We start from the raw sequence: 13,551 nt of genomic DNA on the forward strand, positions 1-13,551 counted from the left end.
AAAAAAAAAAAAAAAAAAAAAAAAAAAAAAAAAAGATCCTTGGTCAGGCTGGGCATGGGCAGCTCACACCTGTAATCCCAGCACTTTGGGAGGCTGAGGTGGGTGGATTACTGGAGGTCAGGAGGTCGAGACCAGCCTAGCCAACATGGTGAAACCCCATCTCTACTAAAAATACAAAAATGAGCCAAACATGGTGGTAGGTGCCTGTAATCCCAGCTACTAGGGAGGCTGAGGCAGGAGAATCACTTGAAGCCAGGAGGTGGAGGTTGCAGTGAGCCAGAATCGCACCACTGCACTGCAGCCTGGGCAACAGACCGAGATTGTGTCTAAAAAAAAAAAAAATGTCCTTGGTCTGATACAGGGCAGTTTCTAGGTATTGCTTCTAGATATTGGGAAATTCAATTTAGGTACATAAAAATGGAAAGTCCCAGAATGTCTCCATGGCTTGGGATCCACAGGAGAGCATCGAGGATGTTGAGGGTATCTTAAACATGTGGAAACCTGCAGGAGTGTCTTAGGGCACAGGGCACAGCACCCGGGGGACAGAGTGGAGAGTTCACCACTGCAGCCTGGAATTGCCTCTGTGACACCTTTCTTCCTGACACTTGGCTGCCTTCGCGGCTGGAAGGCTGGGGCTCAGATCCCAACATGGCCGCAGGCTAGCAACTTCCTTCACCTCCCTGAACTGCAATTTCTCCGTCTGTGTCTTTCTCCCAGGAGAAGTGTCCAGGCTCACATAGTCCATGTGGGCCAGAAACCCTACACAGTGCCTCGCATATAGTAGGCCCCTGGCACATGGTGCTCCCTTCTCTCTCCACCACCCTCCTGGGGCTCCCTCTTGACACAGGCTCCATCAGTGCCTTGAGTCTGGTGCCCTAACAGGCTCTTGCATGAGTGAGAGGGGGGCCCCCAGGCCAGCTGTCTCTGTTCAGAAAGACCTAGTTTCTCCTTGACCACAGGCTCAGGGCTCAGACCCCAACACAGACAAGCCCTGTGTGCTGCAGAGAAACAGGTCCCTTTGCTGAGGTCCAAAGGCTGTGAGTCCTGCACGAGCCTGTAGTGGTGCGGGTCCCAGGTCACACTGGAGGTGTAGAGCTTGGGGATCTGAATGTGCTGTTTGCCTCGGACATCAAATGCCTCACAGGCTGCCTGGAAGAAGGTGGAGCCAGCTGGGGTTCATGGTCAGCAGCAGCAGCAGCAGCAGCATCCCCACCCCTGGGGCTACCACCTTCTAGGCCCTTACCATGGGCCAAACACTAAGCTGTGTGCTTCGTGTAACTTCTAAGCACACTTACCTGATACAGTGACAGCAAGGCCTCAAAGAGGTGCCTGGGCTTGGCACATGCTAGCTATTGCTACGATTATAAATACTGTTTGTTTTGTTTTGTTTTCTGACAGGGTCTCACTCTGTCGCCCAGGCTGGAGTACAGTGGTGCCATCATAGCTCACTGAAGCCTCAACCTCCCTGGGCTCAAGCAATCCTCCTGCCTCAGCCTTCCGAGTAGCTGAGACTGCAGGTGTGCACCACCAAGCCCAGTCCGTTTTCTATATCTTCAGTAAAGACGAGTTTTACATGCTGCCCAGGCTAGTTTCAAGCTCCTGGGCTCAAGTAATCTGCCCACACCAGCCTCTCAAAGTGCTGGGATTACAGGAGTGCACCACTGTGCCTGGCCATTACGACTGTCAGTACTGGCATGAGCTTGTTGTATCCTCAAGCCCACCCCGGGAGAGGTCTGGTTCTTCCCATGCTCCTGCTGTGGAGCCACATGGGGGAGGCCCGGGCTTTGGAACCAAGCCTGCCCCGACGCAAGCTGATGCTCCTAAGCACCACCTGAGTGACGCTCTGCAGGAGTGATGAGTTCCCTACATCACTGGGGCCAACAGGGGCAATAAAGAGCTATGGAGATACTGAGTGGATCCAAAGTGGATCTGCCACTGTGTGGTGCCCGTCCCCAAGCTCTCTCTGGCTGCGAGACTGAGATGGACACAGAAGTTAAGAGGCGACCTAGACTGCCAGTGGGAGAAGACCTTAAACTTGAAGCTCCCTAAGGGCACAGGGTTTCTGTGCCACCTTCTCCCCCAGAGTCATGTGCACAGGGTGGAGCTCTTCTGGGGGGCTGAGGGAGGGCAGCAGTGACCTGAGCCCTCAGTCCCATGGCCCTGTCACATGCCTGGGACCGCATCTACAAGGACCAGGTGCAGAGGTCATGCCACCCAGGACACCCAGCACAGATGTCCTAGGCATGAACGCACCCTGTCATGTCCCTGCTGTGGGGCAGCTCTGGCTGGAAACTGACCTTGAAGGTTTGCACAGCCCAGCTGCGGAAGGCGTCCTCCTGCCCACTGAGCTCATCCCCTTCTCCTGTCGGGGTGAGCTGAGAGGCCCCCAGGTGGGACAGCTTCTGGTCAATGTCATGAGCAAACGCACAGAACTGAGGGTACATGCTGGAGCCGAGGCCAAACACCGCATACCTGCCCAAGGACACACACAGAGACTCACGTCCCACGCGAGCAGCTCCTGGCCCTCAGCACCCAGCAGCAACAGCCTCGAGGGTCAGCCCTGGAGGGTCCCCCTCCAGCTGGAGCACAGAGCATGGAGCATGCAGCTGGTCCCCCTTCTGGTCCTCCAGACCCCCCAGCCTTGTCACCAACTCCCATGACCACCCCATGCTTGGCCTGCAGACTTGTGAGAGGGACTTGGCTTCTGTGGCTTGACCCTTGACACATTCCGAGGATGAACCTCTGACCCAGGGTCCCTCTGTGCCTGGTCAGCTCTGAGAAGACCCCCCCCCCCCCCACACCCAGTTCCATCCCCTGAACCCAGACTTTGGGTCCACAGGGCAGGGCTAGAAGGAGTGGAGGGGGAGCCTTACCTGAATTTGTTGGTGAGCTCTTTCAGTGTAAAGAGGGATTTCTTTAGTTTCTAGAAAGAGAGGGAAAGACAGAGTTCTCAGCCAGGATGAAAAGTAAAAAAAACACTGCTTTTTCCTTCTGAAAAAATGGCCACAGCTGGCAAGAGATGGCTCCCGGCCCACAGTGGAAGTTGGTTTACATGTGGGGCCACCTGGCCAAGGACCTGGTTGTCAGCTGGCAAGTTTAGCTTGTCTCTCACCCCAGCTAAACTGCAGCTACTCGTGAGGGCCCTGCCCCTTACTGGGGAACCTGCAACAGCCTGGCTCCACCCATCCGGCCCCAGCAGAGGGGGCCTGCCTTATAGCAGGGGTCTCCAGAGGGCCTCCCAGTGGGTCGTGATTCTGTCTTCTTGTTTGGAACCTGGTAGACGCAACAACAGTTGGTCCCATAGTACCTAAAATCAGCCTGGCTTTCCAGGAACCCAAGGTCATTCCAGAAGATATGTGACCCAGCAGAACCAGTGTCAAATCCTGTGGTGAGAATTTACTCCCTTTTCATCATTTATTTTTTAGTTATTCCCATTCAATTACATTTTCATTCTTCTGAGCGCTGGAGAGACCGTCTCGAATTGATGCTAATGAAACCTTAATACCTCTCTCATTGCCTGTGACTCTTTAAAAAACAAAGCTAGAGCACGCCTTGGTTAGGGAATAGTATCTAGATGAAATTCATCAACTTAATTTTGTTTTCAATGAATTTACATTTTGCTGGCTTTCCATTTGTGAGAGTGACAGAAGTTTCCTTTAAATGTGAATTTTTGAATATAAACAGGTAGGCCATTCACAGAAAGATATTAACTATGTCATAGGAAAGGGGGCACTCCCATAAGGCACCAATTACAACAGAGGCCGGCAAATGAGCTGAGTGACCCAGAGTGGCCTGAGCACTGACTCCCAGACGCCCTCTGCAGAACATGCTGCATCCCCCAGACCCTTTTCTGGGTCCTCCTGCGCCCTACCGCCCCCTAGGCCATCCAGACCTCAGGCCACCCACCTCTCCGTTGCCAGGGCAGTCTCCGTTCCCGAACGTGCTGGTCACCACCAGCAGCAGCCGCTCCTCCTCCAGGCAGCTCAGCCTGTACTTGTCCATGCAGAGAACCTGGATGGCACCCAGGTGGGCATCAGCACTCAGCTCCCAGTAGGGCCCTTCCTACCCTGCACAGACACTCTGGGCTTCCTCCCATACCTCCCCCAGGCCGGGCTCCTGTGCTTATCTGTCTCTCCCAGTGCCCAGCACAGGCCTGGCACAGCAGAGGTGAATGAACCGATTCAAACACATCATCCTCAATTCTCCTTACTCGCTCACGCACTGTAGCTAACCTGTCAACACACCCTGAGGCTCTGCCTCCAAAATACTGCCTATCCCATGTCCAAATGTCTCTCACCACACCCACTGCTATTTGCAATTCTGTGTGTGTGGACATATTTTCACAAAATTGGAATGAGCAGGTCACAGCTGTCCCTGAAGGGAATGGCCAGGGAAATGTGCCCTCACCTTGCTGTTCTACCCAGGTCCACCCAGCCAAGGATGGGGTTCCTGACACCAGTCTCCTGGCAGTTCCAGACTGCTGGGAGCCAGCAGGTGAGGAAAATCCAACAGTGTTTTCAGTCACCTGGATGACCTGCTCATTAATCAGTCCTGCCTTGACTGAGGCCTCTACGCGGTACAGATCACAGCTCATCCCATCGCGGCATCACACTGGCCTGTGCCCTGAACTCGGGGTCACATCTGTCCCCCAGAAGCCAGGCAACACTGGAGAACCCATCAGCCTGTTTTACACTCAGGCTCTTCCTCTGTGGTTAACAATGACACTGACTCCTGCTTCGCAGGGCACTGGGAAAGTAGAGTGAGGTGTATGCTGGAGAGCTCCCGAGGGCAAGGCCTGGTGCCGGGTCACTCACTCTCAGATCCTCCAAGCCTGGGGCTGGCCCAGCATGTGGCAGTCATTCCCTAATAGTTGGATTTTATCCAAAGGTGCTGAAGGCAGGGGATATAGCTTAGACAGACCCCTTGTGTCTTGTCTTCTTTCTCTGCAGCTCACCCATCCCTTGCCCCTTTCACATGCAGCACTGCCTCCTGCAGAGCAGGTGTTCGGTGAGCCTGAATAAAGTTCAGCTAGAGGGGCTGATGTATATCAAGGCCTGGATTCACCATGAAATTGTTTATCAAACTGTGTTCTCCAGAACACCATGAAAAACTCATCTACTACGTAAGTCTGGGAATCCCTGAGCACAAGTCTATCCTTCTCTTGCAGATTTATGATGCACAAGAGCACATCCAAGGCTCTGAGACATCCAGGAGTGGGGAAACTGTTTTAACCTTTCCTAGACTCCTCTGCACACCAGCACAGACAGCAACAGACATCCTGTGGAGCCGGTACCTTGGGGTTAAAGGCACAGCTGAACAAGGCCCCCAGGTCCCAGGCCAGTGCCTCTGATTTTCCCGTCTCTGTCGCAAAAAGGATGGTGACTCTGACTCGGGACGCCATCGTCTTGCGCATCAGCATACAGGCAAAGAGCACGGCTCTGTGGGGACAGACAGATGGGCACTGTATGCTGAGTCAGCCTTCCAGAAGAAAATGGGGGGTCAGGGGAATGGGAGGGGACAGCTTTTAAAGTGGGGCAGGTTGGGGAAAAGCAAGCTACGTTTCTCACCAGCCGCCCACTGTGACGACGCACCTTTTTCCTCCTCTCACCCACTATAAAAAGTCCCTTTGGGAAAAGGGAGGAGAGAGAAGCTTGGGACAATGGCAGTGGGGGACCCTTGGAGTTGGCGACTGGACCTTGGGGAGCCAAACTCCACAAAGACTATACATTCCCAGGCCAGGTGCGGTGGCTCCCATCTGTAATCCCTGCACTTTAGGAGGCTGAGGCAGGAGGATCGCTTGAGCCCAGGAGTTTGAGGCCAACCCGGGCAACATTGCGAGACCCCATCTCTACAAAACATAAAATTAGCCAGGCGTGGTGGTTTGTACCTGTGGTCCCAGCCACTCAGGAGGCTCAGGTGGGAGGATCACTTGAGCTCAGGAAGCAAAGGCTGCAGTGAGCTGTAATCGGGTCGTTGCACCCCAGCCTGGATGACAGAGCAAGACCCTGTCTCAAAAACAAAAGCAAAAAGAATATCCATTCCCTGCGTTCCCTGCCCTGCGAGGCCTAGAGGCGGAGGCTGATTGGAAGGAAGGGACACAGTTCACACATCACCACTAGCCACTCCACTCACTTGACCAAGACTTTCAATGGAATCTCTCTTCTCTTGGGTCTCCGCTTCTTGTCCTGCCAGTCATGGGTTTTCCAGGCCTCTACCTTCAGAAAAGAAGGGAGATGTGAGTGCAGGGTGGGGTCCTAGCTCGGCTTGGCTTGTGGATGCTGGAGTGGTAGAGGACCCTTTACACCATCATGAGCTGGGGAGAGAAGGCTGGCCTGCACCCCATGCCTGTCACTGAACCCTGCAAGAGGGGGCTGTGGCTGCATCTCCCCCAGAGTTGCCTCTCCAAAGCCCAGCATAGCGCCTGCACATTGAAGGGGTGGCTGACTCTTATTCTCATTAGTGTCCTTCCGGAAGGAACAGGCTGTGCCCCCTTTTGCTTTTAGCATCTTATCACCTGGCAGACGACATAATATACAGTCCCCACCAAGACACCTTTGAGAGCAAGAAGAGCTGCTACTACAACAGGCAAGGGACCAGGACATGCAGGCACCCGCGACCACCTTTCAATGGAGGAAGCTCTTCCTGGAATCTAACCCAAGTCCTTTTTGGCAGAAAATGAACTCGTCTCAATAGCCCATGGCTACTGAATGCACTCTGGGCTGGGCACTGGGCTGAGCTGTTCCATATACCAGCTCTGAGATCCTCACAACCCCTTGGCATGGAAGGAAGCCCGTCCCTTTTAGAGATGAGAAGATCAGGGCTCAGAAAGGTGAAAGGACCACCCAAGACCCTATTGCTAGAAGTGGCAGAATCAATAGAGTCTGTCTCGGCAGCCAATTCCCTCAGCGCTCTGCTTCTGTGGAAGCAGGTGTAATGACAGACCCCCCCACCCCGCCTGAGCCACAGGCCACTAGCGGTGCAGCAGAAGACATTTCCTTCAGTGCCACTCTCTGTGGAAACACACGAAGGCTGCTCAGCATCCTTGAGTAGGGCCTGGAAAGCTTTCACAACATACCCCTGCCTCCCCTTGGGTCCTGCATGTGTAAGCATGAGGTGCACGCATGTGCACGTGCACACACACGCACACACACATGCACACACACGCACACACACACAGCCACACCCAAGGCCCCATGAGGGAGAGGCAAGGAAGGCCCTCACCTGATAATAGTAGAACGGGGACAGGACGTAGTTCAGCATCTCCTGGTGAAACACGGGGGTGATACTCCCAGATATGGGAGGGACCAGCCAAATCCAGTCGGCCGGGCAGCCCCCGCGGGCCCGGTATTCGTTCTGCATGTACTTCATGAAGGATTCTGCAGCTGAGTGGTGATCCATGATGGTCACATTCTGCTTCTGTATCAGAAGGCAAGAAGGGGAAGGAGATAAGGTGCGGGGCAGTCGGGAGAGGGGCCAGTGGCTGCAGGGCTCCCAGGGGTGCCCGGGAAGGCCTGGCGATCTGTAACATGGGACAGCAGCTCCTCCCGGCCCTCTCCTTGCCTGCTGAGAGTCAACACCCAAATGGAAGGCGCTTGTGGAGCATTGGAAGGAGTCCAAGAAAGCACATTAGCCAGAGTCAGTGAACAGCCCCAGGGGGCCTCCCTTAACACTTTAAGGGAAATATCCATCTTCTCATGCCCACAAGTCTCCTAGACTCACAGCAAATGGCTCTCCCTGGATCTGCATACCTCAAACCACAGCGCCTTTTGGCAGGTAAAGGAAATACCATCCCAGCCATGTATGAGTGGAGAGTTCTAAGAGTCACTTCCCTGGGGTTGTAGCCTCCTCAGCCAAGAAGGAGCCAGACCCCTCCATGGGGAGGTCTGAAGCATTAGGAGAACTGTAGTGTATCGGAGGCGAATCACAGTCTGAAATTACGAGCTGTGGGGTCTAACCCCATGGAATGGTCCAGTGAGGTAGCCACAGGCCTCTATTCAAGTCAAGAGATACACAGTCAAGAGACATTTCTTTAACATAGTGGTTTAAACTCTGGCTTCTTATTCGCCATGTGGCCTTGAGCTATTAGTTCTTAAATCTCCCTCAGCTTCAGTTTCCTCATCTGTAAAATGGGAAGGATAAGAATTCCTATAATGGCCCGATGCAGTGGCTCATGCCTGTAATCCCAGCACTTTGGGAGGATCGCTTGAGCCCAGGAGTTTGAAATCAGCCTGGGAAACATGGTGAGACCCTGTCTCTATAACAGTTTAAAAATTAGCCAGGTGTGGTGGCACATGCCCTCTCAGACACATGGAGGCTGATGTGGTAGGAACATCACTTGAGCCCAGGGGGTCAAGGCTGCATGATCGAGCCACCGCATGGGTGACAGAGCAAGACTTTGTTTCCAAAAAAAAAAAGTTCCTATATTATGAGGTTGTTGAAAGAATGCAATAAACTGGAATAAGCAAAAGAGAGTAAGTGCTGAATAAATGTTAGCTGCTCTTACAATTTCTGTCTGCCAGGCACTGCATAAGGCATCGGCGTTATAGAAGGGAAAGACAACCCCTTCTCTGCATTCGATTCTAGTCTAACTGGGTGGGAAGCCGAGGAAAATCAGTCATTTTCACATGGCCTGCTAGAAACTCTGAGGCAAGCAAAGGTGATGGAGAAGGCAGAGAGGATCCAATGCCAGGCAGAGGCCCAAGGCTTGGGAATCTCAGGAGCAGCCCCTGAGAGGAGGGAGTCATGAGAGGGGTGCAAGTTGGTTGGGGGTGGGGGGCACTGCATAAGTCAAGGCAGGAAAGCACGAGAGGATCCACCTGGGATCAGGCCTGGCAAGTCCAGCCATGCCTTGTAAAATTATATAGAGATATGTAAATTACATATGTGTATATAAAAGTCCAGTCACCACTCTTGTGGATGTGGGCTCTCATTCACTTATTCTTCCAAGACACAGCGACTCCTGGGTGCCAGATCAGTTCTAAGCTCAGTGGTAGCTATGGGTCGGGTGCAGTGGCTCACACCTGTAATCCCAGCACTTTAGGAGGCCAAGTAAGGTGGATTACTTGAGGCCAGGAGTTCAAGACCAGCCTGGCCAACACGGTGAAACCCTGTCTCTACTAAAAGCACAAAAATTAGCCGGGTGTGGTGATGCAGTCCTGTAATCCCAGCTACTCGGGAGGCTGAGGCAGGAGAATTACTTGAACCTAGGAGGTAGGGGTTGCAGTGAGCCAAGATCACGCCACTGCACTCCAGCCTGGGCAACAGAGGAAGATTCCATCTCCAAAAAAAAAAAAAAAATCTCAGTGGTCGCTACGATTGTGATGACAACATAATAAATAGTAGGAAATCATTGTGTACTGACTATTCCCTATGGGCTAAGCAGGACAGCTAAACATTTTGCATACGCTTTTACTTAACTCTTAGAATCACTAGTTGAGCAAGGCACTATAACTATCCCCATTTTACAGAGGAAGAAACTGGGCCATCTACTGAAGTTTACCCCGAAGGAGGGTGGTGAGGAAGTCCTGGAGACGCTCAGGCAGTGGAAGGACATGGTCAGCCACGGTCAGGAGACAGCTGAGGCTCACGGATTTTTTGGGACGCGTCCACATCCTGCCAGCGTCAGGGCTGGTACTGGGAGTCCCCAGGAGTCAGGATGTGTGGGGTTAGGCCAGCCCTTCCTGAGACACCAGGGGGCTCTTCCTGTTCCATCTTCCCCTCCGCTGTCAAGCACAGGCGCGATCTGCTACAGGGTGACCCAGCCGTGGGGAACGGTGTGTGCTCAACTGTAGTCTGCTCACCACTCACAGCCTTGGCCCAGCCTAGTACCTGGCACCAGGCAAATGCTGCATAAAACGTTGCTGAATGAATGACTGCCCAGTGGTGGGGTCTCCAAGGCGTCTGTCAGCTTCGTGGCAATGGCCATGGCTTCTGAAGTAGTACCTTCTAGGATGTAGCATCCCAGGCCTCCTTCCCACAGGGAAGTGTTTACATGAGTAAGAGCAGCGGATGGGCCAGAGGACTCAGCCCCACACAGGAGCCCACCAGGTGTGTGTGGGCTTAAGAGGAGGTGGAGACCGTCATCACTCTCACACAGCAAGCAAGGGCAGCCACAGCTCATCAGTCCCTCCCAGCATCCCTCGTTCATGCAGGCATCGGACAAGGACTGAAGACCCAGTCTGTGCCAGGCCAGAATGTGGATGTGACTCTCATTATTCATTCTTCCAGGACATATTATTTTAACACCTACTGTGTGCCAGGCACTCTTCTAGGCTAGAGGTGCAGCAGTGAACAGAGAGACAAGGTCCCTGCCCCACAGAGCTTACATTCTAGGTGGGGGAAACAAAACGATAAAGAAAGCAAGCCGGCCCAGTGCACTGGCTCATGCCTGTAATCCCAGCGCTTTGGGAGGCTGAGGCAGGAGGATCACTTGAGGCTAGGAGTTTAGGACCAACCTGGCCAACATGGAAAAACTCCATCTCAATAAAAAATACACAGATTAGGCAAGCTTGGTGTACACCTGTAGTCCCAGCTACTCAGCAGGCTAAGGTGGGAGGATCACTTCAGCCTGGGAGGTGAAGGCCGCAGTGATCACACCACTGCACTCCAGCCTGGGTGGCCAAGTGAGATGATGTCTCAAAAACAAAAAAAAAGAAAGAAAAGAAAAAAGAAACTCAATGTCCTATATAATGCCAAGATCTGTATGATGAAGTCTTATGAAGAAAAATAGAATGGTTACAGGACTAACACAGAGAGACAGGTTGGCAGTGGGGTGAGGGTGTCACTTTACATGCCACGGTCAGGGAAGGCTTCTTTAAGGAGATGGCCATTGAGGCCTGCGTGAAGGGAAGGGGCCAGCCAGGGGATGATTTTCCCTGTGGGGGGAAAAACAGCAAGAATTCCAGCATGACCAGAGGAGTGGCAGGGAGTGAAAGCCGGACTGGAGCAGCGGGCGGATGAGGAAGCGTGGTGAGATCTCCCCACAGTTTTGCTGTAGGAAGGAGCAGAAAAGTGGAGCAGTGGCTGGAGGGAGCCTGAGGTTTGGGAGGAGTTATGTGGTTAGCTATTCATTTATTGCTTTGAGATGGGGCTAGGAGAGCCTGTCTATGGACTGCTGGGAATGACTCAGCAGAGAGAAAGACACTGATGATACGGAAGGAGAAGAGGGAAATTTTCGGGAGTAAAGTCCCCAAGCGATTGAGAGAGGACAGGATTCGGTGCTCAAGGGCAGGGACTGAACAGTCTTGGGAGGTGAGGAGCTGCCTGTAGCTAGGGTGAGCAAGCTGGCTGCCTTATTTCTGTATCCCAGCACCGTGCCTGGCACTAACTGGGTCTTCCACGCTTGTCTGATGCAGGCATGCACGAATGACTGATACTGGAGGGGAAATCAAGCATCACACAAGTCTCTGGATCAGATGACCTTCTAACCAAAAAGTCTTCAGACTCGCAAAACTCCAGCCGTACCTGGAAACTATGGAGCACAGCAATGTTGATCTCAACTACAGCCTGGTCTTTCCAGAGAGAAGCCAGCTTGTGCGTTTCCAAGCCCATTCTCCTGCCCACTTCCTACAGAGGCAGAGTGATGTGGGAGAGTCAGTCTTGGGGCCACCCCCAGGCCCATACCTCCAACTGGCCAGCTGGGCTGCCTGTGTTACCTCCAGGATGTTGTAGCGCTGGACGTCACAGAGGTCTCGGACTCCGATCTCTGTGCCCATGTACCAGCCATTGAAGGGGCACCCCGGGAACTCCAGGCCGCCCACCTCGAGTAGCATGTTGGCCACTGCAGGCAGGGCATACCACTTTAGCTCCAGTTCCCGAAACCACTCGTACCTGGAGGAAAGGCAGAAACATTTAACTTTTTTTTGCTCATGCTGCAGTGCAGTGGCACATCATAACTCATTGCAGCCTTTAACTTCTGGACTCAAGCGATCCTCCTGCCTCAGCCTCCCAAGTAGCTAGAGCTGCAGGCATGTGCCACCTGACTCAGCTAGTTTTTTCTTCCTTCTTCCTTTTTTTTTTTTTTTTTTTTTTTGTAGAGACAAAGTCTCACTATGTTGCCTGGGCTGGTCTCGAACTACTGGCCTTAAGCAATCCTCCTGCCTTAGCCTCCTAAAGTGCTGGAATTGCAGGTATGAACCACCGTGTCCGGTCGTGGGGGCTGCACTTTTGCCCTCCCACTGTCCCCACCACCTGCCCACCAAGAAAAAAGCTTCAGAAAAAGAGTCAACCAAGAAAACTCCTTTCCAAGAGTTGATTCTCATCCTAGCCAGAATGATGTATTGGACACACTGGGTCCATTTACTAAATTATGCATTCATTCATTCATTCATTCATGCAAATATATATTAAGCATCAAGTATGTGTCAGGCTCTGTGATAAATGCTGAAAATGCAACACGACAGAGCAATTAAGGACTCCAGTGTCAGAAAGCTGGGGTTCAAGTTCTGCCTCACCACTGACTAGCAGTGTGACCTTGGGATGATTTTTAGCCTCTCTGAGCCTCAGCATCCCCATCATCAGAAGAGAAATCATAGCACCAAATTCATGGAATTATTATAAACCTGGTAATATCACTCATTTGCATATTCATGTATTCTACAAATATTTATAACTGAGCACCTACTATGTGCCAGGCATCCTGCTAGCTGTTGGGTATATATTGGTAAAGAAAAGAACTCCACTCTCAAGGAGCTTATAGTGTAATGTCTATGCTCTAGATTATAAACAGGTAAACAAATACATAAGAAATAAAAACAAGATAACGTGCGAGACTGAGGGTAAGAGGGCCTCCTCTAGCTTGAGTGGTCAGAGAGCCTTCTCAGAGGAGGTGACATTATAAGAAATACCCTTTGATAAGAAGAAATGAGCGTAGAAAAATTCCGAGGAAAGGTCATGTCAGGCAGAAGAAATGGCGAGTGCAAAGGCCGTGAGTTGGACTGAACTCGGTTCATTCAAGGGCCAGGAAGAAGAGCCCAGCCCAATGCCTGCTAGACAGTGAATCTCAATGTGCAGAGGTATTTTTGCAATTATGAGAACTGCCTAAAGCAGGGGCTGGGCCGGTGTGGCTCTTGAAGTCACTGGAGCCCTGTATGTCCCCACAGCCAGGGGAGGGACTGCTAAGAGCATTGGCAGGAGGGAAGAAGGGACCTGGGCTGCTCCTTTCAAGAATAACTGCATTCCTCTCCTGCAGCCACTGCTTCCTAAGCTCCTGGGGCCCCAACCGTCTACGCCTCTGCTTCCCCCCAGAAGCAACATGTCCGCCTAAGCCTGAGGTCCAAGATGCCCATGCAGAATTGCTACAGAATTTAACAGTGACAAACAAGTCCTTAAAAGCTAGCCCCCTGAGTGTTGCCCAGTGCTGGCTGGGCTTTAGGGGAGGTATGGGGAGGGGGGAGGGGGGAGGGGGCAGGGGGCTGGGGGCTGGGGGCTGGGGCCTCACTTAGAGTCAGAAAAAGGCTGTGTGTGCACTTGTCCCCACCCCAGCACCCTCACCCCCACCCCCAGCATGCTCAGCCCCTGCCCCCAGCACCCTCACCCCTGCCTCCAGCACCC

The 13,551-nt window shown here is 52.6% G+C and overlaps 1 protein-coding gene across 1 annotated transcript in view; it reads right to left on the reverse strand.

The window, feature by feature from the left end:
- NOS2 (nitric oxide synthase 2) overlaps positions 1–13,551 on the reverse strand; it is a 45,585-nt gene that overhangs the window by 10,280 nt on the left and 21,754 nt on the right. The window contains exons 10-18 of the mRNA XM_017519491.2: positions 11,655–11,829; positions 11,464–11,565; positions 7,222–7,416; positions 6,133–6,215; positions 5,294–5,438; positions 3,907–4,011; positions 2,874–2,923; positions 2,298–2,472; positions 1,017–1,149 (exon numbers count right to left, since the gene is read on the reverse strand). Of these exons, the coding sequence (XP_017374980.1) occupies positions 1,017–1,149; positions 2,298–2,472; positions 2,874–2,923; positions 3,907–4,011; positions 5,294–5,438; positions 6,133–6,215; positions 7,222–7,416; positions 11,464–11,565; positions 11,655–11,829 (1,163 nt within the window). The remainder of the gene's footprint in view (positions 1–1,016; positions 1,150–2,297; positions 2,473–2,873; positions 2,924–3,906; positions 4,012–5,293; positions 5,439–6,132; positions 6,216–7,221; positions 7,417–11,463; positions 11,566–11,654; positions 11,830–13,551) is intronic.

This window comes from Cebus imitator, unplaced genomic scaffold, assembly GCF_001604975.1.
Source record: "Cebus imitator isolate Cc_AM_T3 unplaced genomic scaffold, Cebus_imitator-1.0 Scaffold751, whole genome shotgun sequence".
Classification (NCBI taxonomy): Eukaryota; Metazoa; Chordata; class Mammalia; order Primates; family Cebidae; genus Cebus; species Cebus imitator.